At 38.9% G+C, this 23,900-nt stretch overlaps 9 protein-coding genes across 17 annotated transcripts; 5 read left to right on the plus strand and 4 right to left on the minus strand.

Annotated features, from left to right (window-relative positions):
- Positions 1-15: 15 nt before the first annotated feature.
- Positions 16-1,995, plus strand: AT4G26680 (Tetratricopeptide repeat (TPR)-like superfamily protein; the record flags this gene model as incomplete). 2 transcript variants are annotated; one of them, NM_001203920.1, is made up of 2 exons in its annotated part: positions 217-1,792; positions 1,970-1,995. In NM_001203920.1, one exon carries the CDS (start codon positions 217-219, stop codon positions 1,780-1,782), a length of 1,566 nt encoding a protein of 521 aa, NP_001190849.1. In that variant the 3' UTR covers positions 1,783-1,792; positions 1,970-1,995. The 2 variants fall into 2 exon arrangements, with proteins under 2 accessions (NP_001190849.1, NP_194398.1); NM_118802.2 differs by having other exon boundaries at positions 217-1,994.
- On the minus strand, positions 1,798-5,469 carry SHV3 (PLC-like phosphodiesterase family protein). The gene is made up of 8 exons (NM_118803.5): positions 5,134-5,469; positions 4,666-4,959; positions 3,973-4,590; positions 3,839-3,877; positions 3,462-3,746; positions 3,119-3,261; positions 2,535-3,018; positions 1,798-2,452 (listed from the first exon to the last, which is right to left on the minus strand). Exons 1-8 carry the CDS (start codon positions 5,252-5,254, stop codon positions 2,157-2,159), a joined length of 2,280 nt encoding a protein of 759 aa, NP_567755.1. The 5' UTR covers positions 5,255-5,469; the 3' UTR covers positions 1,798-2,156.
- Positions 5,470-8,460: 2,991 nt separating this feature from the next.
- FIM1 (fimbrin 1) lies at positions 8,461-12,968 on the plus strand. 7 transcript variants are annotated; one of them, NM_001341826.1, is made up of 15 exons: positions 8,461-8,720; positions 8,936-9,210; positions 9,284-9,454; positions 9,554-9,795; positions 9,881-10,052; positions 10,165-10,203; positions 10,285-10,353; positions 10,434-10,550; positions 10,838-11,049; positions 11,323-11,475; positions 11,617-11,816; positions 11,915-12,072; positions 12,172-12,268; positions 12,363-12,454; positions 12,536-12,965. In NM_001341826.1, the coding sequence occupies exons 2-15, from the start codon at positions 9,124-9,126 to the stop codon at positions 12,788-12,790; spliced, it is 2,064 nt and encodes a 687-aa protein (NP_001328753.1). In that variant the 5' UTR covers positions 8,461-8,720; positions 8,936-9,123; the 3' UTR covers positions 12,791-12,965. The 7 variants fall into 7 exon arrangements, with proteins under 7 accessions (NP_001328753.1, NP_001328754.1, NP_001031726.1 ...); NM_001036649.1 differs by having other exon boundaries at positions 8,480-8,720; positions 9,044-9,210; NM_001341828.1 differs by having other exon boundaries at positions 8,489-8,720; positions 12,172-12,292; positions 12,536-12,968.
- A 20-nt stretch (positions 12,969-12,988) lies between these two features.
- Positions 12,989-13,637, plus strand: AT4G26701 (DNA binding / DNA topoisomerase type I). Its single transcript, NM_001125591.1, has 2 exons — positions 12,989-13,250; positions 13,351-13,637. Exons 1-2 carry the CDS (start codon positions 13,110-13,112, stop codon positions 13,417-13,419), a joined length of 210 nt encoding a protein of 69 aa, NP_001119063.1. The 5' UTR covers positions 12,989-13,109; the 3' UTR covers positions 13,420-13,637.
- A 149-nt stretch (positions 13,638-13,786) lies between these two features.
- Positions 13,787-15,394, plus strand: AT4G26710 (ATPase, V0 complex, subunit E). Of its 2 annotated transcripts, NM_118805.3 has the most exons (4): positions 13,787-13,960; positions 14,044-14,166; positions 14,517-14,564; positions 14,966-15,385. In NM_118805.3, the coding sequence occupies exons 2-4, from the start codon at positions 14,069-14,071 to the stop codon at positions 15,030-15,032; spliced, it is 213 nt and encodes a 70-aa protein (NP_194401.1). In that variant the 5' UTR covers positions 13,787-13,960; positions 14,044-14,068; the 3' UTR covers positions 15,033-15,385. The 2 variants fall into 2 exon arrangements, with proteins under 2 accessions (NP_194401.1, NP_974623.1); NM_202894.2 differs by having other exon boundaries at positions 13,939-14,166; positions 14,966-15,394.
- PPX1 (protein phosphatase X 1) lies at positions 15,394-17,850 on the minus strand. Its single transcript, NM_118806.6, has 8 exons — positions 17,378-17,850; positions 16,916-17,068; positions 16,743-16,805; positions 16,579-16,664; positions 16,415-16,490; positions 16,063-16,331; positions 15,894-15,972; positions 15,394-15,811 (listed from the first exon to the last, which is right to left on the minus strand). The coding sequence occupies exons 1-8, from the start codon at positions 17,516-17,518 to the stop codon at positions 15,761-15,763; spliced, it is 918 nt and encodes a 305-aa protein (NP_194402.1). The 5' UTR covers positions 17,519-17,850; the 3' UTR covers positions 15,394-15,760.
- Positions 17,851-17,942: 92 nt separating this feature from the next.
- On the plus strand, positions 17,943-18,673 carry AT4G26730 (S-adenosyl-L-methionine-dependent methyltransferases superfamily protein; the record flags this gene model as incomplete). Its single annotated transcript, NM_118807.1, has 2 exons — positions 17,943-18,014; positions 18,119-18,673. 2 exons carry the CDS (start codon positions 17,943-17,945, stop codon positions 18,671-18,673), a joined length of 627 nt encoding a protein of 208 aa, NP_194403.1.
- Positions 18,674-18,879: 206 nt separating this feature from the next.
- Positions 18,880-20,735, minus strand: ATS1 (peroxygenase 1). Its single transcript, NM_118808.5, has 6 exons — positions 20,525-20,735; positions 20,054-20,203; positions 19,879-19,964; positions 19,660-19,754; positions 19,444-19,569; positions 18,880-19,317 (listed from the first exon to the last, which is right to left on the minus strand). The coding sequence occupies exons 1-6, from the start codon at positions 20,640-20,642 to the stop codon at positions 19,155-19,157; spliced, it is 738 nt and encodes a 245-aa protein (NP_194404.1). The 5' UTR covers positions 20,643-20,735; the 3' UTR covers positions 18,880-19,154.
- Positions 20,736-20,980: 245 nt separating this feature from the next.
- Positions 20,981-23,887, minus strand: EXT-like (hydroxyproline-rich glycoprotein family protein). The gene is made up of 6 exons (NM_118809.5): positions 23,653-23,887; positions 23,467-23,567; positions 23,058-23,167; positions 22,467-22,542; positions 22,223-22,366; positions 20,981-21,952 (listed from the first exon to the last, which is right to left on the minus strand). The coding sequence occupies exons 1-6, from the start codon at positions 23,744-23,746 to the stop codon at positions 21,212-21,214; spliced, it is 1,266 nt and encodes a 421-aa protein (NP_194405.1). The 5' UTR covers positions 23,747-23,887; the 3' UTR covers positions 20,981-21,211.
- Positions 23,888-23,900: the final 13 nt, after the last annotated feature.

The following is a 23,900-nucleotide window of genomic DNA, read 5'->3' on the forward strand; positions in this document are numbered from 1 at the left end:
TGTTGATATCATTTTTCAAGGGCCCATAGAAAGCCTACCAAATGAAAATAATTTTAATTTCAAATTTTGTTCATCGTTTAATCTCTCTACCTCCTTCTCCGGCGACAATCTGCGTGACTCCGTTCCCGAAGCTATTTATCTTATTGGAATTCTCTGCTCGGATTCATTTTCTGCTGTAACAGTCTCTTGTGAAATCTGCTTTTGTTGTAAATCACGATGATTCGCATAAGCATCGGAGTTAATCGCCGTCTGCGTTATCAATTCTCAAGTTTTGCTGGCTACAGTGGATCTGAAAACCCTAGGCTCTTTAAAACTCTCGGCGCTGCAAACACCCCGATTCCTCACAGAAGGAATCCTGAACCTAAAGGCCAAGATCTTGATTTCGTCAATGTTGCTCATAGCCACCTGATTCAATCTGATTGGGATAAGCTAAATAAGCTATCAGACCACTTGGATTCATTTAGGGTCAAGAACGTATTACTGAAGATACAGAAAGATTATCTTCTTTCTCTTGAATTCTTCAATTGGGCGAAAACCCGAAACCCAGGTTCTCACTCTCTTGAAACCCATGCTATAGTTCTTCACACTCTCACTAAAAACCGCAAGTTCAAGTCTGCAGAGTCCATTTTGAGAGATGTACTTGTAAATGGTGGTGTGGATTTGCCTGCCAAAGTATTTGATGCTTTGTTGTATTCGTACCGGGAATGTGATTCTACGCCTAGAGTGTTTGATTCACTCTTCAAAACTTTTGCTCATTTGAAGAAATTCAGAAATGCTACAGATACTTTTATGCAGATGAAGGATTATGGGTTTCTTCCAACTGTTGAATCTTGCAATGCTTACATGAGTTCATTACTTGGTCAAGGGAGGGTGGATATTGCTTTGAGGTTTTACAGAGAAATGCGGCGGTGTAAGATATCTCCAAACCCATACACTCTCAACATGGTAATGTCAGGTTATTGTAGGTCTGGAAAACTTGACAAGGGCATTGAGTTACTACAAGACATGGAAAGATTGGGTTTTCGGGCTACAGATGTGTCGTATAATACTTTGATAGCCGGACATTGCGAAAAGGGTCTTTTGAGCTCAGCTTTGAAGCTTAAGAACATGATGGGAAAGAGTGGTCTGCAGCCTAATGTGGTTACTTTTAACACTCTCATCCATGGGTTTTGCAGAGCTATGAAGTTACAAGAAGCTAGTAAGGTTTTCGGTGAGATGAAAGCGGTCAACGTGGCTCCCAACACTGTCACGTATAACACGTTGATTAATGGGTACAGCCAACAGGGTGATCACGAAATGGCGTTCCGGTTTTATGAAGATATGGTCTGCAACGGGATTCAACGTGACATTTTGACGTACAACGCGTTGATATTTGGACTATGCAAACAAGCTAAGACGAGGAAAGCTGCACAGTTTGTTAAAGAACTCGACAAAGAGAATTTGGTGCCAAACTCGTCAACCTTTTCTGCGCTAATAATGGGACAATGCGTGAGGAAAAATGCAGACCGTGGTTTTGAACTGTACAAAAGCATGATTAGGAGTGGTTGCCATCCGAATGAACAAACATTCAACATGCTGGTTTCTGCCTTCTGTAGGAATGAGGATTTTGATGGAGCATCTCAAGTGCTAAGGGAAATGGTCAGAAGATCAATTCCTCTTGATTCAAGGACTGTTCATCAGGTCTGCAATGGACTTAAGCATCAAGGGAAAGACCAACTTGTGAAAAAGTTGTTACAGGAGATGGAAGGGAAAAAGTTTCTACAAGAATCTTTTAATAACTGAGAAGCAGAAGGTATTAACCAAAAAAAAATCAATTTCTTTTATTCAGTGGAAAAAGAGATTGATCGTGTTTATAAAGGATACAGTCTCATAAATATTATAAGAGTATATGATACAACAACAAATGAATATCTCAAATGAATCCGAGGGAAAGTCACACTCAAAGAATAACCTGTTGTTTTTTGGACAGAACTAGAATATAAGCAGACGACATGCATAGAGAAGTCGTCACTGCAAATAAACAGAAGGTTGTCACGAAGACTCGCTAGCGGAAAAATTTTATGGTTCTGGCTGTTAAGATTTGACTGAGTCACACACAGGGAAATCTTACGAGGGTGGAAGACATTATCAACAGAGGAGATGAGATCAAGGGTTGATCACAGAAGTAGAAGAGAGGCAAGAACCATTGCGAAAACAGAAAGTAGAAGAGATAGAGTGATTCGGGTTTGTCCACTAGGTGCTTGTGCATTGGTTGATGGGGTTCCAGGGGATGAGGTTGGGGCTTTTGCGGTAACCGGAGGTAGTGGTGGCTCAGTGACATCAGCATCTGTGAAAACCGGGTTTGGAGCTTCGGCTGGAGGAAAGGCAGTAGGACTCACAAGGGTTAAGAGGGCACCGGGTTGGGCAGGGGCCATGTAAGGTATAGTTTCTTTTCTGCCCAAACATAGATTCCCTGCAGAAGAGAAAAAAAGTTAGGCATTGATGTAAATAACTTTGTGTTGTGAGACCTTTGGTGCAAAATTTGGCTCACTTACTTTTGTATCTTGCAGCTGTAAAAGGGAACTCGGTGATGGTTCCATTTATACCGGCTCCAGTGATATAAGAGTTTATCTCAACGGTTGCATCAGCAAAGAAGTCATATGGTTGAGATAAAAACTCATTCTGAAACAGTTCCACATAAACTGGGAGCTGAGACTTCTGCAGCTTCTCCACAACATTGGTTTGCGTTGTGATGAACGACTGAGCGACAGGAAAGACTGATAATTTTTGGATCACAACAGCATCAGCGAATTTCTTTATGTCTTCAATAGCAGAGTCGAGAATATCACGGATGTTTTCTTCAACTTTGTAGACAGTCTCGTACTGGCTCTGCTTCTTGAAGTCAACTAGAACCGAGCTGTTTGTTGACTGAATCATGACCTTTGTGGCTGTACTATTGCTGTAGCCAGTCTGTGTGAGTGTATCAAGAACCGCTTTGACAACGTCGAGCCCTTGCTCCTCTCTCAGGTATGCCGCATTCTGGGGGACATAAAAGACAAACATGAGTGGTGTGGCCATTAGAAGACAGTCACGGTCTGATTGATAAAATCGTAAGACTAAGAGGTGCACAAGTGCTCACCTCTACACTGATCAAAACACCGGAGAGAGAGGTGGAGTTTTTTGCCAAGCTTAGGAAATCAGAAAGTGAGAAAAGCTTCCCAGCATTTTTCTGTTTTGGATTCCTAAACAGGCTGGTTACTCTGTAGGGGTTTGAAATAGCAGCTGCAAACAAAAAAAGATTGGAGAATAGTTATTGTAACTCTTAAGTTATGTATCCTCTAAAGGAGCCTGTATTTTTGACCCAGACATTTGCATCTATATATGTAATCTCTTTTAAGTTACTAGAAATAGCAGGAAGAAGAGTGTACAAAACAGACCAACATTTATCAGAAAGCAAGTAGATAGCTTGAAGACAAACTTACGAGTCAAGGTCTGGATCTCAGCCCATGTGAGACTGAAAGTGTATATTGCACCAAGTGAGCCCAACTCAGGAACAGTTGTTGAACGGTTTCTGAAAGCAGTTAGGGAGACCGTCGTGCTGTTCCCGAGATCGATCGAACTTAAGCAAAAGGGTGTACCATCGCTGGACAATTGGACCGAGCAATCGATTACATCAGCACCATCTTTGATTGCCTTCTTATATGCCAAGTCTGTACATCCAGGATAGTCTCCACTCGCACCATCTTTGGTTATAACAAGAAAATCCACTGAGACAAGAACCATAAAGTCAATTACTGGTTCTTCATTAGGTTATGACAAGTCATGGCAAGATACAAAGCAAAATAATCAACTCCCATACCTTGTTTTGTAGCGTTTCTGCCAACGTGGGAGAAGCAATCTGAGGAAAATATGAAAACAATGACTCAATTTTGAGTATTTCCAGCAATGTTTTAACGAGAAAATGCTTTATTCTGTAGACGACACTTTGCTTACCAAGGGATGCAGATGCAGTTATGGGAAAATCAGAGAGCACACCATCAACAGAGAAGTTGCCATTGTCCACAAAAGATAGATACTCAGAGACTGGATCGAAACTGTAGTCGTGTGCAATATCAATATCATTTGCAAAACCTGACACAAAAACTTCTAATCCTGCTTTGTGAGCATCTTGAACCAAGGATGTATGAGGAAGCAAGTACTGCTGGTCATCAAGTGGCAATATGTAAGACTTGGGGACAAGAATCCCTGAAGCAAACGTCTTGACAAAAGTCAAGTTACTCAAGATAGAGCCGTAAGTTCTGTTTGTCGTTGGCTCGAACTCGTCTTGACCAAGAAACCGGAACACAAGACTTGGTCCATTACGCCCGAACCGACCAGCAATTTTCTTAAAGAAGTTCACTTCAGGGGAAGAGATGAAGTCAATGAGAACAGTTTTTGAAGCTGCAACCAGAAAACTGCTCATGCTCAAATTGTGCTGCGCGTAGAACGCATCGTGCTGAACATTTAACCAGAAGAATGATGGTTTCATCTGCGTGGATACGCTTTGAACCGTCATAATCGGGTTAGAATTACCATCGAACTTTTCTGACCGAGATAAAATACCTCGGATCACTGCAACACGTGAAAAACACAAGTTAAACAAAATCCTCATTACAAAAAGCAGTAGATAGAGCCATGGACACTTACAGTTAACATCTTTGAGATCTTTCAAGGAGAAATCAATGGTGAACCAACCGGAAGTAGGAACTCCGTTAACCGGGTAAGATTTTTGTCGAGTAGGGTAAACAGCTTCAATAGATGAAGAATTTCTCATTGTTAAATCAGGGAAGCAAATACCAAGAGCATCTTTGGTTAGCTGAACATCACACCATAGAACAGCATCTGGTACACTTGTCAGAATTGCGAAATTGTAAGCATCGTAACTCGAATCTGGGAACAATCCAGAGAATCCACCACGAGCTATCACAAGAGGAGGATCACCTGAGCACGAAATTCAAGAAAGTGAAAAATTTTAATACAGAAAAAAAGAGATCCAAAGTAATTCTATATTTGGAAACTGTCCACAAATGGCTAAATTCTCACAAACCAAAATCAAATGGAGAAACCAAAGTGAAATTTACTATCTGGAAAGAGAGAAAGTGAGAGAGGACATACCAGTGAGCGTTGGCCATGGACTTTTAGGTTTTTTACTTTGAGCATGGATTTGAGCAGCAAGCAGCTGAATCAGAATAACACCACAGAGAAGAAGCGATGAAGCTCGTAATAACCCTCGCATTGTTGGATTGTCTGCCGGGAATTCGTTCTAACCTGCCTTTTAGCTTCCCGCCGGCGACTTCGCCGGAGACAGAACGAAATTTAAGAGAGAAAGAGAGGTGGAGAGAGAAAGAGTCTTGTTATTAGTTCTGGCTATTTGGTTTGTGGGATTCTCATTTATACGATCGTTGATTAATTTAAATTAAGTATAGATTATCAAAAAAAGTCTGATGATTAGTTTCTTTCTTACAAGTTTTTTATTTAATATTGCAGTCTACCAAAATTACGCGTAATCACGTATTTTGATTTTGTGGAGGAGGAGCCGAGATTTTGGTCGGGTCGGCTTCAGCTGATGTTGTTGTTGACCTCTTTGTTCCTCGGACTCTTAATTTCACCGGGCTTTGATAATTCCCATATCAAAAATAGTTAACCCTTTGTGATTATATAAGTCGATCATCAATACAACCACGTACGTATAACAAGAACTTTTATAACAAAAACTAATGTTTATGGTATCGTTAACTTTTTGCTTTATGCTTGAAACAATTACTATATTTTTACTGTACCACTACGTACAACAAAAACTTTAAAGTACTTGTAAGAAGATCATTAATATGGCTAACAATTGGGGCCCCTCACTGAAATGATGAAGACATGAAGTTGTACCTTTGCATGCATTGGCATTCATGGTTATAATATCAAAAGAACCAAATGAAATTCGTTTTGATTTTTATTTTTTTAAAAGCGTTTTGGTCATTTATTCACTTAAATTTAGAAATCTGAACCAACCAATTGGTTAAAGCTGAAAAATGTATATCCTTATGTCAAAAAAGAAAAGAAGAAAAACAGAGTACTTGATTGTCTTTACTACAAAAGAACATATTAACAACATTCACAATTTTGTGTCTATATTTTAGGGTAATAAAATGGGTCGAACTAAGAAAAAAATATTAGTACAAATCTACAATGCTGGGATTATTTGGTATGACATCATTAAGACAACAGAAAAAGAGAAAAATCTTTTGGTTGTCGGCTCGGCGCAGCGCCAAATTAAACAGCAACAAAGTGGTGAATGAATAATAAACAGCTACAGAGGGACCCACAACATGGCCGTCATGACTTATCTGTAATAATACACGTGGCGAATATCTATTTGTGGTCAGTCATGACATCAGTTCAAACGCGCAAACCAGTCACGTTTATACGTGGGACCGTTGTTTGCTGTAAACACCCAAACATAAACCCTAAACACTTTCGACAATTTATCTTTCTTTTTTGCAAATAAAAACATTTCAGAAGGAACGTTTCTCACTGGATGCTGATGTTGATGTTGGAATATATGTTTTATTTGACTTTTAATATACTTATTTTTACTTGGTCAACTTCCAATACCTGTCCCTTATTTAATTAGGCTCTCTAATCATATCATTGACCTCTATCTTGTAAATTATACGTTTAGGGTGGTTCATTTTTGTATTGCATTTATTTTCTCAGTTATATTTATCAAATCTTCTATATATGATGGTTCAGTCGATTCGAGATTCGACGACCAACATACCTGGCTGTCCATTAGGATTATTAAAATTCAATTCTTGCCACCCTAAATTATTGGAACCTTACAAAACATATACTAGTATATAACTATATATTGTCACGATACACATGATCGCGCGGTTTAAACAAGATTTAACTTTAAAACTAAACGATATTTTTTGGTATTTTGTGGGAAAAAATAAAACAAGATTTGGAGACAAGATTTTGTCCTAACGATAACGATGAAAAAATGAAATCAAGTAAACTGGAACACATACATTTTTCCAACTACGTACTAAAAATAATGAGCATTTTAATACTATATAGTTGCCTTTTAACACTAATTAATTTATTTCCGATTTATGTATATCTGGTGATTCTTGTCAAATGTAAAAGAACGTAGATATCTATTTCTTTCATTATAAAGGCTCGACTCTCCTATATACATATAGACTCATGACTATTGTCTGTTAGCTAGATGTACATTATATAATATACACATGAATAAACATAGATGTAGTTTACAACCAAGCAAACGAGACTAATTTCATATTTTATACTACCTTTTTTATAACATTAGCGACAAACATTCAGTTAAGAATTTATATAATTTTGAAATAATTGCTTCCAAACAAACACAAGTTGGGAAATAACCACTAATAAAAAGTTAAAGAAACATCATACACAAAACTTGAAGTTGGGCATGTGCATGTGAAGGAAATTTTTTATACTTTATAGACCCTTTTTTGTCATCATTTACACTTATAGATATTATAGAGTGAGTGTTTGCTCAAAAGAAAAAGTTATTAAAGAGTATGATCATTTGCAACATGTTACTGACATTTCCTTCTTCCATATTTTGTATAGTTTTTTTATTTATTTTCTCGATCGACAATGGGCCGAAAGTTACCACAGATATGAGAGCTTGAGAACAGAATAAGATCTTCAATATTTAAACTAAGAAAATGTGAACAAGGGCTCCACACTTATGTTCTTTGTTCTAAAACACGTAGGCAAAAGGTTCCCTCTAACTCTCTAAGCATTTTAGATCAAATTGTCATCTATGAAAAACAAAGCTCAAAAGACGCTTTATTTGGCTTGAATCAACAACATATTTAGGTACTTCTTGTCACAAGTTTTTTAGAATCACATGTGCTAACTACATACAAGGACACAATTACACTATACTAATACTACAACTGTTTGTTCTTTGGGTTAGAAGCAACTTAGTACGTTGACCCTCAAAAGACTCGTTTCACGAAACACGAGTTACATTAATATTTTTCTAATCGAAGGAAAAGGAACGAAACGTAATAATGCCGCTTAACCCACAAACTCAGTCTTTTGCTTAGGTAGACCCAAATGCATCCTTTTAGTTCTAAGGTTCCGCAAATCTTGTCACAATCTGGTTCACCGTTCACGCATACGGAAACTCATACGGCTAAAAAAATGTTTGCATAGATGAATTGAACATGATCCAATATAATGTTATTAAACGCATACGGCTAAAATTTTGACATGTCAAGGGAAGTGACACGTAGACAAGTCGTTACGCCATGAGGTCAGCGTCCTTCGTCTACGTGGACACACTGCACATCCACGTGTATCCATCAAAAAGCGAGTTTCGTAAACCTATGCTTACACTCGCGCGCGTGATATTGAGATGTTGATCCCTCTCAATTAAGCATTCAATGCCACTGAGCCTAATTTCCCCGCACGAAACATTTACTCTGTTTTTTTGTTTCCCTCCTTCTACGTTTCTCTGTACACGGCTTTCTTAAATTGCTCACACGAAGCAGATAATTCGTCTCTCTATCTCTCTCTCCTTGCATCATTTTCTTCGTCTCATTGGTATTGATTGATTCACGTGACTTTGTACATTGCGGTTAAGTTCTTCCGTCTTGGTCATTCCACATGTTGTGTAGTGTTCAACGCCGAATTTTCCTTCACCCGAGGTTAGAGGCTTGCGGATTTTTCTGTACATTGGAATTAGCTTCGATGTTTCGAGATTAGTGTTAGAAATAATAGTTTGCGTGTTAAAGTTCTTATCTTTCCTGATTTGGTCGGTTACCTCAGTTTTGTCTTGTTGTGAGATGAATCCATCTCTTGCTATATTAAGGACAAATCTTCAAATCGGTGATATTTTGCTTCTTTTTTTTCTCGGCCACAGATTAAAATCGTCAAATTATCTGATTTTTGATGCCCTGAAGCTTTAGCTTGCATCTGTAGTCATTTGTCAAAGATAATTGAACAGAGGCTTTCTATATTCGTCGTCAAGGGTTTAGGAGATTCTGGGTTTTGGCGTGATTTTGAGGGGAAAGATTGAAACTTTCCCCGTGAATGGTAAGACAGTGAGAGATGTCTGGGTACGTGGGTGTTGTCGTTTCTGATCCATGGCTACAGAGCCAGTTCACTCAAGTCGAACTTCGGACTCTCAATTCCAAGGTTTCTTCTTTTTCACTGTTAGTCCTTTATATATACATCTCTTGTATGTAATCTTGTTTGATTTGTGGTGTAGTATGTGTCGGTGAAGAATCAGAATGGAAAGGTCACTATTGAAGATCTCCCTCCTCTATTTGCAAAGCTGAAGGCACTTAGTGCAACATTTAAGGAAGACGAAATCAAGGGTATGCTAGGGGAATTGGGTTCTGATACAAGCACTGATGTGAGTTTTGAAGAGTTTCTCAAGGTATATGGAGGTTCTACGTTTCATTGGGGAATCGAGGATTGGACTGAGTATGAATGTGATATGTATATAATGTAGTTTTGGATTGATCCTTATGTGCAGATATATCTCAACTTACTAAGTAAAGCAGCTGAGAAATCTGGTGGTCATCATAAGAACTCATCCTCGTTTCTGAAAGCTTGTACAACGACACTTCTTCACACTATATATCAGTCGGAGAAGGGTCCTTTTGTTCAGCACATCAATAGATATCTAGGGGATGACCCCTTTTTGAAGCAGTTCCTTCCTCTTGACCCTCATTCTAATCAATTGTATGAACTTGTGAAAGATGGTGTCCTTCTATGGTAAGGTGCACTAGAGTCCATCTCTACACAGAATGCATCTGATTTCTGCCTTTCACGTGTTTCTCTCCCTTTATTTCCGGCGTAGTAAGCTTATAAATGTAGCTGTTCCCGGGACAATTGATGAACGAGCGATCAACACTAAGAGGGTACTTAATCCGTGGGAGAGAAATGAGAATCACACGCTTTGTCTCAACTCTGCTAAAGCTGTTGGATGCTCTGTTGTTAATATTGGCACACAAGACCTGGCCGAAGGACGGGTATGTTTTCTCTGCTTAGTATTCAGTGTACGTTTGAAAATATTTCAACACACATCAATAAGTGTAATTATGTGCACCGTTCTGACCAGTGAGCTTTTATGATGTTTTGCAGCCTCACCTGGTGCTCGGATTGATTTCACAACTCATAAAGGTCCGCACACATCCACTTGTCCGCTCTGTATATCTTAGTTTTATTTTTTTTGTGTTAACCAAATAATGTTGGAAACTGCAGATTCAAGTACTTGCTGATCTCAATTTAAAGAAGACGCCTCAGCTTGTTGAGTTGCTTGAGGACAGCGATGTAAGTGAGCTATACCAATCACATTTTCAGCCATTTAATTGCTCTTGTACAATAATATAACAAGTTTCTCTCTGTTGCAGGATGTCGAGGAGTTGCTGAGATTACCCCCTGAGAAAGTCTTACTGAAATGGATGAACTTCCATCTTAAGAAAGGGGGTTACAAGAAAACCGTCTCAAACTTTTCCGCAGATTTGAAGGTATTTGGCTTCTCAAACTACAACTTGGAGGAAACCTTTCTCCTTTGCTTATCCAGATCTTTAGTTAGGCGGTTCTCAATTCAAGATTGTATTGTACTTACGTTCTACTGTTCCTTACAACATGTAGAAGCTATATCAATTCTTGGATAAGAGAAACAATATGAACTATAGAAGTCATAAAAGAAACAGAAATTTTATTCTTACTCAAGGTTTTGGTAATGTTATGGATGGAGTTTGTCCTCATCAAGTTTTTTCTATGATAAAGCGTGTTGCTGGTAAATCTGCAGGATGCACAAGCGTATGCCTTTCTGCTCAATGTTCTCGCACCTGAACACTGTGACCCGGCTACACTAGATGCAAAGGATCCTCTTGAAAGAGCTGAATTGGTTCTCAGTCATGCAGAGAGAATGAACTGCAAGCGATACTTGACTGCAGAGGAGATCGTTGAAGGATCTTCAACTTTGAATCTTGCCTTTGTGGCACAAATCTTCCATGAAAGGTTTGTATCGTGATGCACTTTCATCTCCCAAAAAGCTCCTAGATGATGGCTTGTCCTGTTTGATTAGGCTGGTGATGGTTTACTCAAAGAACAGACTCTTGAATGTTATGGAAAAAAGAACGGGGAAATGGTTTTCAACTTTTCGTACTATTATCAATGACTCATAGCTTCTTACCTGAAATCCCTTTACCTGAATATTTTTCCACTTAAGTTTTTTTATTGTTTTGTTTTCTACGCTCTCAATTTTACTCTGCCTGTCTGTACCTCTTGCAGGAATGGTCTAAACAAGGATGGTAAGTATGCATTTGCGGAGATGATGACCGAAGACGTAGAGACTTGTAGAGATGAACGATGCTACCGGCTATGGATCAACAGCCTCGGGATTGACAGTTATGTCAATAATGTATTTGAAGATGTTAGAAATGGGTAATCTTTATTTTGAGCTTATAGTAAATCAAGCAATTAGTAGAAAATTTTCCTGCAGTTGATGACGTTGCATTTGGAAAATACTGAAAACGCTCTTTGGTCCTGATGCCTTTTGTTTGTTCCATTTACTATTTTATGCAGATGGATTCTTCTTGAGGTTCTTGACAAGGTCTCTCCCAGTTCAGTCAACTGGAAGCATGCTTCCAAACCACCGATTAAGATGCCGTTTAGAAAAGTAGAGAACTGCAATCAAGTCATAAAGATCGGGAAACAGCTAAAATTCTCACTTGTAAATGTAGCTGGAAATGACATAGTTCAAGGGAATAAGAAGCTCATTCTTGGTAATCATTACCCGAGAGCTCATGTTTCTCTTAGCTTGATACAAAAACATGATCGCCTTGCCTTACAAACTGGAGATTTATATGGTTGTGTATCTCAGGTCTCTTATGGCAGTTGATGAGATTCCATATGCTCCAACTTCTCAAGAGTCTCAGATCTCGGACACTAGGTAAAGAGATGACTGATGCAGATATCCTCAGCTGGGCCAACAGGAAAGTAAGAACAATGGGACGAAAATTGCAAATCGAGAGTTTCAAGGTTCCTTTCTTTACAACTACTTCAAACACTTACCACAATAGTATTATATAAAGTATGTCCACCTATCACCTTCTAGTGAATCAAATTAAAATTCTCCAGGACAAGAGTCTATCGAGTGGGTTATTCTTCCTCAACCTTCTATGGGCGGTTGAACCAAGAGTTGTGAACTGGAATCTTGTCACCAAGGGTGAAACAGGTTTTCACTACTCTTTTTACTAAGGTATAGTTACTTACTCCGTTTACCTGAATCAAAGCTTATTTGATTATTATATGGTTATTGAAACGTACAGATGATGAGAAGAGGTTGAATGCTACATACATAGTTAGTGTCGCAAGAAAGCTCGGTTGTTCGGTTTTCTTGTTACCTGAAGATATCGTGGAGGTAAGAACTGAGAGACTATAATGTATCATCATCCGAAATAGCAATTGCTCAGATGAGATGTGTTTTGGTATGTTGTGACAGGTGAATCAGAAGATGATCCTAATTTTAACGGCAAGTATAATGTACTGGAGTCTTCAGAGACATTCACGGGAGAGTTCAGATTCGTCGTCAACTCAGAGCACCACAACGACGTGCACCAGCACAGCCTCGTCCCCTGCCCCATCTGTCACAGAAGAGGAGGAAGTCTCCTCATTGAGCGGTGAAGTCACGAGCTTGGCCGTTGGTGATGCGGTTTCTGAAATCACCACGGTCTCAGAGGAAGCATCCATCGAATAGAGAGAGCGAGATCACATATATACTGATATACATCTCTTGCTATAGCAAAGTAGCTGTTATAATAGTGACTTCTCTGTAATCTTTTGTTTTTTTGTTTCATCAACTAAAATTACCAAAAATAATAACAATGTTACAAACACTCAATCACATCGAGAAAAGTAAAGTAAAATTGTGAAAATTTGTTTAGTACTTAAAAAGTTAGGAGGAGGAAAAAGTGTACATCTTATTTTGAAAACAGACACTACGCAAACAACCATGGATCAGACGACGATGATCCACAACAGTCAAGGCAAACAAGAGATAGATAGCTCAACAGACGATGAAGATAGAGAAGATGGAACGAGACATGCAGACAAAAGAGGACTTGAAAACCGTGGCGTTGGGCACCTCTAAGATCAACTACATGGATCCTAGGATCACGGTCGCATGGTGCAAACGTCATGAAGCACCCATTGAAAAGGTAGTTAATTATATACAAAACTTGAATATTGATCTACCATGAAACAAAGAGAGTCCTCTAATAAAGTTTTTTTTTTGTAATGGCTGGTTCGTTAATGTAGATATTCAACAAGTCACTTCTGGAGAAATTTGCGTGGGCAATGGACGTAGAACCTCACTTCACATTCTAATATGCATTGCACTGCAGCAGCTGATGAGAGTTTCTCTATAAAACAGAGCAAAGCAGGCTACATTTTTTTTCTTCCAAGTAGATAAATTCTTTTTGTTTGTATCTTTATTTGAGATCATGTCTTCTTTTTTTTTCGTATATACAATTGTTCATTGTTTGCTTGAATTCAAATTTAGTCTGTTTTATAAAAAATGAAACCATAATCTTTACTATTTTAAACCATAAAAAAAAAGTCAATTGTAAATACAAAACACCAAAGGCCAATTAAGATTTATTCCAACTGGAAGGATAGAGCAAAAAAAAAAGAATAATCTGGCGCAAAAATGACTTACACAAATCAATAAGTTTTCCAAATTTTGTTTCTTTAGCAGAAAATCAAAAATGTTATTTTGGTCACAAATGTAAAAATTGGTATAAACAAGGTTTTAACAAAAAAAGAAAAATATATATATACAAAGGCAAAATTACCCCTGAGAAAATCTGGGGCCTTGACACGACGATCCTCCATCATCCTCTTCCTCGAGGAACTTCAATTCCAATCTGTGAGATCTCTGCACAACATCTTGTCTATTTTCAATCGAAACCTCTGTGAGATCGCTTTTGATTTTTGTAATTCTCGTCGCAGGATATCTCTCTCATTGGGATCAGACATGGCTTTTGTTGTAACATCCCTGATATTCGCTGTCGTAGGCATCATTGCTTCGATATGCACTAGAATCTGCTTCAACAAAGGCCCCTCCACCAATCTGTATGTCAATTTTCATTCCTTTTTGCTTCTTCTCCCTTTGATTTAGTCATCTTTTTGCTGTCTTTGATCCATTGCTTCGTCAAAGTTAATAAAGTGTTCTTCGGTATCAATTGAGATCATTATTTATCTCTCTGAGCTTAGAAACTATTATTGGTTGATGACTTTATATTTGCTCATTGACTTTTGCTAATTTGTTTTTGAATTTGTTCCTTCCTGTGATGGGTTTTTTTCAATGTAAGCAACTAGTACCGTCACAGTTCTAACTCTTGTGCTGGAAAAAGTGTTGATCTTTTTCCCTTTTTTTATCATTGACTTCTTATGTACTTGTTTGTCTTGTTTCTATGAAACAGGTTACATCTTACATTGGTCATCACCGCAACTGTCTGCTGTTGGATGATGTAAGTTTATGTTTCATGCACTATGTTTCCTCTACTTGCTAGCCACTGCTTTGCATTCACAACCATGGGAATTTGTATCCAGCCCGTTATTTGTTTATCCAACCCTCTCTTGTTTGATTGTTGCTGATCAACATTAACCATCAAACTATCAAGATATAGATCCTTCTAGCCTTTACTACTTCCATTTTTGTTGTTGATAGGATAACGTAATATCTTGACACTTCTCATTTATCTGTGGAACTTATCTCTAGTCAATGAATTAGTATTCATGTTAAGAGAAAGTTTCTACAACATGAACATTATTGGTCTTCTACTAAACGCTGTGCAAATCCTTTCCTTATATGCAATTCATTCATTGTCTTACATATCATTACATCGTTTTTGTTTCTTCGCATTGGCAGGTGGGCAATTGTATACATTGCGCAGATGAACCCTCTCATTGTCCCTATCTTAAGCGAGGTGGAGTAGAAACCATTCTACTCAAACTAGGAAACCAATGCACAAATTTGAGTAAGAGCCCCGCTGCTCTTTCTGTATCTTCTTCAAACATATTTGTTTTCCCCTTTGTAATTCTTATCGTGGTGTGGAACAACGAAACTATCCCCCTCTTTACTCAAACATATTCTGTCTCTCATTCAATTCTTGAACAGTTTTCATATACTCAAAGACTCTACCAGAGAGTGAGTGTATTGTTGATGAAATAAAAACATTTGGCAGAATATTCGCCATTTCCCATCTTCATCTCCTACCAAGGAAGGAATTTTAGGATTTTCTTTTTGTTCATGGCAAGTTTCTATCAGAACCAGTTCGATCTGACATGGCTGTCAAATTGTCCTAATGCTTCCCTGTGAATTCTATTGATATAACTGTGAGCTCCAAAACTGTTTGAGGTCTTATCTCCTAAGAAAGTACAAACTTGAATCAGGACAAAATCACTCTTTAACTACCAATACACAAACACTCTTTTGACTACAGTTACACCAAAACCGGAAACAACAACAACAATATCTTTTTTAGACAACCCCAGTTCGATCAGTCTTTGTGGCCTAGGTAGAGCTCGCCTGAAACAACTCTATTGTATATTCTTCTGCACTGCAACCTAAACACTGAACGAATAGTAATTCTCTTCCTCTTCAACGGAGTTGAATATTGACGCTAGTTCGACTTTGGGAATAAGGTTTTCGAAGTTTTGCCCATTATAGGAAGTAATCAGGGGCCGGCTTTTTGGCGGGAGGCCCTCTCGAGTCCTGCATATAGAAAATATGTCAGTCTACTTATCTGCTCAACGAGATCAGAACGGGAAGTAACATATTACTAAAAGGGTCATACCTGCTGGGCTGCATCAAACACACGGAATTCTTTATTTAGATTCTCGTCAAGCTCTAGAATTGAAGCCACATTACCGCATCTGGAGCATAAGTGAAATAGGAGTAAAAATCAAGCTACAAGAAATGAGGATAGATAGACTGAAACAGACGGCTCTGAGAATCTTATTTACCTGTAACAGTAATTTGGGGCTGACCACACTGTCACAATCTGGCTATCAAACATCCATTTGTAACCCTCCATAACTAGTTGATGGGCACGGGCTATGTAGTCTATGTTGTTTGAGTGGTTAAAAGACGTGACAACACTGCCACCAAAAAGGAATCCGGCACCACGAGGGCTCAATCCCCAGCCATCAACAATATCTTCAGGATCAGACCATAGGAGATCACACATGGCACCATCATGTGGTACTTCTTGCTTCCGGTCAATTGTCCTAATCTGCCATAAAGGTATGGTTCCGTCAGTTAACTAATTCTAGTTGGAAACTTGTAATTATCAGTAGAGAGAGCTCTTATATCAACCTGATCAAGAGTCATAATAGCTGGAGAAAGACCACCATGAACACAGAATATCTTGTTCTCCACAACAGCTGAAAGACTATAAGAAAAGACAGATTAAAGAGTCGGAATATTCCAAAGACAAGTCAAAAACTGAATATAAAGAAAGTGAATGCTGCTTTGAATACCTCATGTAGTCAAAAATGTCGGTGCAGTATCTCCAGACATTTGAAGAGCCATATTTACGCAAACACTCATCATAAAATCCATAAACCTACTAAAAGCAGACTTTATGAATAGTCTGAATATATACATACACAAAAGCAAAATTTTCAAATGAGACTGCATTCACCTGTGTGATTTGCCTGCTTTCATGGTTTCCTCTGATGAGAGTTATGCGGTCTGGATATCTAACCTAAGAATATCAAAGCAATCTACTTAAGCGATTCCAAGAACCAATTTAGCAGAAGAGATTGTGCAAAACAAGGAAACCACAACAAAGTAAAACACAGTCCAGAGAGTTACCTTGAGTGCGAGTAGAAGTAGAAATGTCTCAACCGAATAATATCCACGATCAACAAAATCTCCCATAAACAAATAGTTGGTCTTAGGACAATCACCCCCAACTTTGAAAAGCTCCATCATATCATAGAACTGCCCATGGATGTCACCACATAACTATCCCAATGGAAAAAGAAAGACAAGTATTAGCAATTCTTGCAAATCATAAGAAACATCAATGGTATCTACTCTCACTTCTTAACCCTGTAACTTCACTGCCCGTGAAATCTTTTGACTTGTAACAATAGCAAGAAACAAAAACAAGTCTTTCACTGGATCCTAGGAATGATATACCATTTGATACAACATTACGAATCCAAATTATAAAGACACAAAATCTCCGCGCCTATTTTCTTCAGATTTATTGATTAATAAGCTCATAATTCCGAAACCCAGATCGAGAAGTAAGGTAAAGTAAGAACTTACAGTGACAGGGGCATCAACTCTCTGAACATTACTCTCTTCAACAAGAATTTCCATGGCTTTGAGGCAAAGAGCCTTCACCTCCGATTCGCTCAATGGTTCGCATCGCTTAAGCTGCCCTATTTGCCGATCTAGGTCTGACATTTTTACCTCTCCTCTCCTCTTCTTCCTCCTTCTATTACTCTTCAGCCACCGGAAACGATCCTTAATCTGATGAATAAGAAGGAATCAACCAACCCTCGCCAAAAAGAATCTGATATTCTCCACTGTCGAATGTATTAAGCTCGTCGTCTTCTTCCCAAGGAGAGAGAATTAGCTCCTCTCCGCAGGAATGTTTTTTCCCCCCAAGGTTTTTCTTTCCCTCCTTATGGTTTAGATTATTTTCAAAATCGCCTCACTTCTTTTCTGAAATTACATATTCGTCCAGAATGTGTTAAGTTCACATAATGGGCCCAGAATATAACTTTATAAGGCCCGGCCCACATATATCAAAGCGGCCATTTTCGTAATTTCTCCACGGCGAGAAGAGAAGATAACGGCATTTCGATCGGAGTTTTGATCGGCGACGATGGAGAGAAACGTTGAGAAGATGCTGAACAGAGTTTCAGTCGTGTTCTTAAGCATCGGAACAGTGTTAATGGTGATTATGATTCTCCAGACGCCAAAACTTGTATTTCACCAGAAGCTCCATCGAAACCTCATACGCATTTTCTGAGATCTACATGCGATTCATCGCCTCGTCAGCATCTTCCTCTCCCAAAGAAGAACGCTCGAATCTGGTTCTCTGGAGCTTGGAAATCGCGTCTATCCTCCTTCTCTACCTACTTCCTCCGATTTCGCGATCTCGGATTCATTCAAAATCACACCAAAGCTCTCTGTCTTTCCGACGGAGCAGGCCATGCTCCGATGGCTCTTTCTCAGATCGGATTATCCGACGTTACCGCAGTTGAATTGGTTGATTCGATTCCTCTTGTGAAAAGAGCTGATCCTCATAACCTTCCGTTTTTCGACCGTGTCTTTGATTTTGTCTTTACTGCACATCTAGCTGAAGCTCTGTTTCCGTGGCGGTTCGTGGAGGAGATGGAGAGGACGGTGCGACGCGGTGGGTTTTGTGTGGTTGCGGTTGATGAATGTAGTGGAGATGATGTTAGAGACATTGCTAGGTTTTTTCATAATTCCAAGATCGTTGATGTTGCTAATGTAACCTTAGAAAGAGTCAAAAGAACTAGTATACTATTCAAACTTCAAGACTCTAAAAGGACTAGTATACTATTCAAAGTTCAAGACTCTCTTTCATGAAGGTGTTTTAATCTTTTCTTCTTTTCTTTTAAGACTCTCCTTCATGAAGGTGTTTTAATCTTTTCTTCTTTTCTTTTGATTGCGTTGATTCATAGGTCCTTTCTGGATTCTCAGACTGCTTCAATGTTCATGGAGTGGAGTTAACTTTGAGTTAATGTGACCATATATTTCGTTACACTACTATAGAGTAAGTCAGTAATAAATTTAGCAATAATAACTAACAGTGTAAAATTGGAAATAACAGAAAAAGGGGTTGGTACAAAGAGAGACCAAGGCAACAAAACATACAGAAGCTTTTCTTTAGAGCTGCAACTTATAGTATAACCATACAGAACTGGAAAAACAAAAACAAACATAGATCTCTTAGACCAAAAGTCCATACTACTACCCGAACCTTCATTTACCGTATAGGCACAAGCTTCACATTGATCGATTATTAGCTTAAAATGGCTCGATCAATTACTTAACATAAAGGATACTTTTAGTAGTATGCTGTCTTGTCTTCACTGATACCAGCGTAGATTTTGGCACAGTACTCGAACAAGCTTCCATCGAAACACCGCCTAATAGCTTCTTTTGACAAAAACCCTTCTTCATCCCTTGCTAGCAAGTACAACAGTCCCCACTCTATTTTGCCTGCGATCCTAATACATACATGTAGATCCAAACATTATAACTACAACAACATTGACTAATACTTTAGTTTAACACATGCATTCAATAAACTAATGAAAGGGTAAGAAAAAGGAAGGCTAATGCTGTGATTGTACCATCCAAAAATGTCCCAAGCGTCACGGTTTCCTTCTGTCATCTCCCATAGTTCTCCAAGACTCAACTTGTCTGGCAAGGTTTTCGCATATTTGCTAAATATCAACTCAAGATTCACCGGCATAAACCTGAAAAGCATACGGAAGTTATACCATATGCATCAGTCATCATATTTTCTATCAGTCAACCGTTTTTTTCAAGATAATATGGTCACTCACCTTCCTTCATTGTCATATGTTTTTGAATCACTTCCATGCTTTGACTTGTGTATGTTGTGTATGTATATAGGGAAGAAAGGTGAAGGTAACCACCCCTGCATATAATCAAGTAGAACACTAACAAAATGGACAACGGATTTGGATATGATAATTTCCGAGTCTAGAGTAGAATCAATCAAAGTTTTGCGATATATGTCAGCAGAGGAGGAGAGGTGTTACCGGAAGAGTGGCATAGCTAAGGGTCAGGTTGATAACAGCGGCTATTATAAGCGACCCAATGATATTGAAACCAAGCATTCGCAGTCCTAATCACCGGTTGGGATCAACTTTTTGTACATATAATACTAACGAAAAATTTGAAGTTGAAATATCTATATATACTATATAGACATACCAGAGTAGGTCTCCCAAGGGTAAATGATGCCATTATCATCGATATCGAAGAAGGAGACATGCTGTTGAAGAACACTAAGTCCGTAATTCTTATGGCCTGGAGTTCCGTACGGGTGTTCTCTGTCTGGTGCTTGCAATGCTCTTGGCATATCTATGCATAACACATATAAGATCAAAATCTGTATCATTTCCACGTATGTGTAATGTGTGTATAGAATTATTCATGCACGTTCATGGGTAATACATTATTAATTACCATCATATACAGGATATGTATCATTTTACAATTTATAGCTTCTATAAGATCATGAACATCATTCTATATGCATGTTTTAAAAATTTTGAGGGTCGGCAATTCCATATATTTAAAAGGGTTTCTTAAATTCAACCATATATCAAATATTTTTTGGCATGCAATATATTGAAATCAATTAGGGATAAAAAAATGCAAGTAGCGAGAGAAAGGTTTTACAAGGTTTAGGAAGTCTATCATCCAAGTCAACACGAGCACGGCGATGGTAAGTGACCGGCGCATAGGGAGCCACCGTAGCCATTGCGTCTCTCTCCATCATCTCCGTCTTTGACCCCATCTCTCTCTCACTTTGTCTCTAGACTGAGTGCAAATGTATGTGTTTGTCTTAGAGTAAAGAGTATAATGAGGTAATAATAATAAGAATCGATTTGATTGATGTGCGTGGCGGACATGCACGCGCCGACGAAAGCAGCGATTGACATCTCTCTTTCCTTGTCTTTGACGCACATCTCTTCTCTCTTCCTCTGTCTTACACTTGACATGACTCTAGAGACACGTTTTCTTCCATGTTTCATCACTCTTTCTATTCTTGTCTGCTAAATTCAGTAATTCGGGCCTCTATGGGCTTTTATATAGGCCCAACCTCGAGTACTAACACCACCCGCTACATGAGTGCGTGTCCCACACTCGCTCTTTACGTGAAGACTGAAGAGGAACTCCATTGCCTATGTATGTATGAATGTACACGAAGTTGCAAGGAAAATTTTATGATAATAAGAATAATTCACACAAATTTTCTTTGTAAACGAAGTCTGAGCCTGAAAAGTTAATAAACAAACCCACAAATGTTGAGAACACACACACGCACTAACATCAACCCCAAGTGTCATAGATTAGATATAAAATTCAGTGACCGGCACCGGCCGATGGATTTGTTAGCAACTCAAGTGACTTCTTGAGATGTTCTACAGCAGTCGAGACTTCATCAAAAGCCAAAGCTCCCACAGCGAATCTAGCAGCCTTGAGTGCCTCTGCAACCTTCTCAGGCCCTGGCTGGTAGCTGCTATCGTAATGGTACTTCTGAGCTGAACTCGGTGCAGGATCTAGCACGGGAGCAATATTGATACGCCCGTTTGATGAGTAAGGTGGAGGAGGAGGAGCAGAGGAGAAGCTTGTGGAAGAAGGAGCAGGTGCAGAGTGCGGAGAAGAATAGTAAGGTTCTGGGTTTTGGTAGTGAGAAGGGTAGTGGGGAGAAGTGGATGGGAGGCTGCTCTCACTAAAGCTAGGATAAGATTGGAAATTAGGGAGAGAATTTGGAGAAGGCTCATGAGATGAGTAGTTTTGCGGTGGCGGCATGTGTTTTGGCGGGTCTTGGTGGTATGGTTGATGACTGTAAGGATGCGGGTAAGGGGAGTCTGATGGTCCTGTGGGAGGGGGAAGATGATCGTTGGAAGGGTAAGAAGACGGTGGTGGAGGTGGGACATCTGCGGGATAATCGTTGGTCGGATTGTCATAAAACCTGGGAGGTAGAGGGTGTTGTGGCACTTCAGGGAATTGATGGTGGCTGGAGTCATCATTCGAGTCATGGGGTGGATCAAGCTCTGTTCTATGATGACTTGTTGTGTTGGTATCACTTGCACTGTGATCCTGTAGATAATTAACATGCACAAACAATGAATCGATTAAGTTGATGCAGACGTTTTATCATAGTGTTTTGACAATTGAGAAAACAAAAACCTAAAAGTACACAGGTGGGTGTGAATGTGTGTGTCTCTAGCTAGATGATTTTGATCAGCGCTATGCGAATTCTATAAACATTTACGCTCCTAAACACTTTTCGATATTATTGGACAGAATACACGCTAAGCCAATATCAAGATATTTCCAATCCATAAATATTCAAGAAGAGAAACTTACATAGGAGCCACTAGGACCGCTTGATGGGATGGATAAATCAGTATCATCATCCACAGGATCACCTGGAGTGGGCTTCCTTCCTTCTTTAATGGCTTTCCTTATGTCAGCAGCCTTCCAAGCAGCATACTTGTGTTTCTGCTCTATCTGTTAATGGGAGCCATTACATATATACACATATCAATCTCCCAACACAGCTGCCTCTTAAGGTGATGTTAAGTGAATAAAAAAAGAAGTAGGAACTTACATCAGGAGGTACGGGACCAAACTGGCTCAGAATTTCAAAGAAGATGCTCGCAGCATAAAAAGTTTTGGCAGTGCCCCTGTCACAAGCACAACAAAGTTAATTTGGATAATCCATCGCAACTCGGAAGCCTATGTAATTGAGTCAAATGAATGCAGGTGTTAGCACTTATAAAATAAGGATACAGACAGTAATCGAACTAATATCAGTATCCAACCATGCATAGAAACACATCAATGCTGGAGATACAGGTATTTCGCAAAAGCAGAACAGGTAGAAGACAACAGGTCGAGATAAGCCTTGGATGCATCCAACTAATTACTTAACCCGCTATCTTAAACGATGGTAGAGGAAGGTATCACCTAAAAACATGTCTGCCGGACATGCATACTCATTGTAAATGTATGTGTACTTGCACGCTATTTCCAGTATTGGCAAACACAATAATACTAGACAGACAATGAATCTATAGAATCATGCTAATTCGACTCATTGAGCTAGTGTTGACGGTGACCCTAAAATTATTAGAAACTTGAGGGCAAAAAAAATGCCATTCTATATATAATCAAACATAAGAGCAAAAAAAATTCTTACAAGTCTGCTCTTCCTGCACGATCCTGCTTGTCTGCCTTAGCAAAGACACTAAGTGCAAACCCCTCCACATGCATATTGTCATCTGGGGACAGAGTCAATGATTTTTTATCCTGGAGTTACACAAAAAAGAAATCGCCATAAGAAACTGGAACTAATCAAGAAATTGCCTCATGAACTCTGTCAATCACATGAACAAACCTAAGCTAAATTTAGATATAAGCCTCCTTACCAAACACAAACATAAATAAAAAAACTCCAGCTTTGTAACAAGTAACAACATATAATAATCAAAGTCAAACACATCATGAGAATTACTAAGAACCGGTCCTTTCAAATCTAAACAAGTAAAAAATCAAACAAGCTGAAATAAATCAGAAAAACTCACAATTTAAAACTTCAAAGGTAATACCTTTTCGAGTTGATTAATGAGAGACATGAGAATCGAATTGGTGGTCTTAGTTCTCTCGCTCTGCGGAATCTTCAATCCTCGTTCCATTGCATATAGCCGACCTAATCAATCACAAAATTCCATGAATACACACAATCGCAGGAGGCGATCATCTAGGTTAGATATAGATAAGAAAACGAAACTCACAGTAATAAGCAACAAGTGGTTCATGCTTCTGCAGCTCATCGGCACGTTGCAGGTAAGGCAGAAGAGCCCTGGCTGGTTCGTTTGGGTTCGACATAGATTCTCTCTTCTCTCGAGCTCCGTAGCTTTTTCTCCGATTGATTTGTTAAGACAAAACAGCTCAAGAAATTTTCCTGTATTTAACGCGCTTCTGATTGCAAACTAGAAACGACGTCGCAGAAAGGACCTCTAAAATCCCAAACCTTCTTGGA

Source organism: Arabidopsis thaliana, chromosome 4, assembly GCF_000001735.4.
Source record: "Arabidopsis thaliana chromosome 4, partial sequence".
Lineage (NCBI taxonomy): Eukaryota > Viridiplantae > Streptophyta > Magnoliopsida > Brassicales > Brassicaceae > Arabidopsis > Arabidopsis thaliana.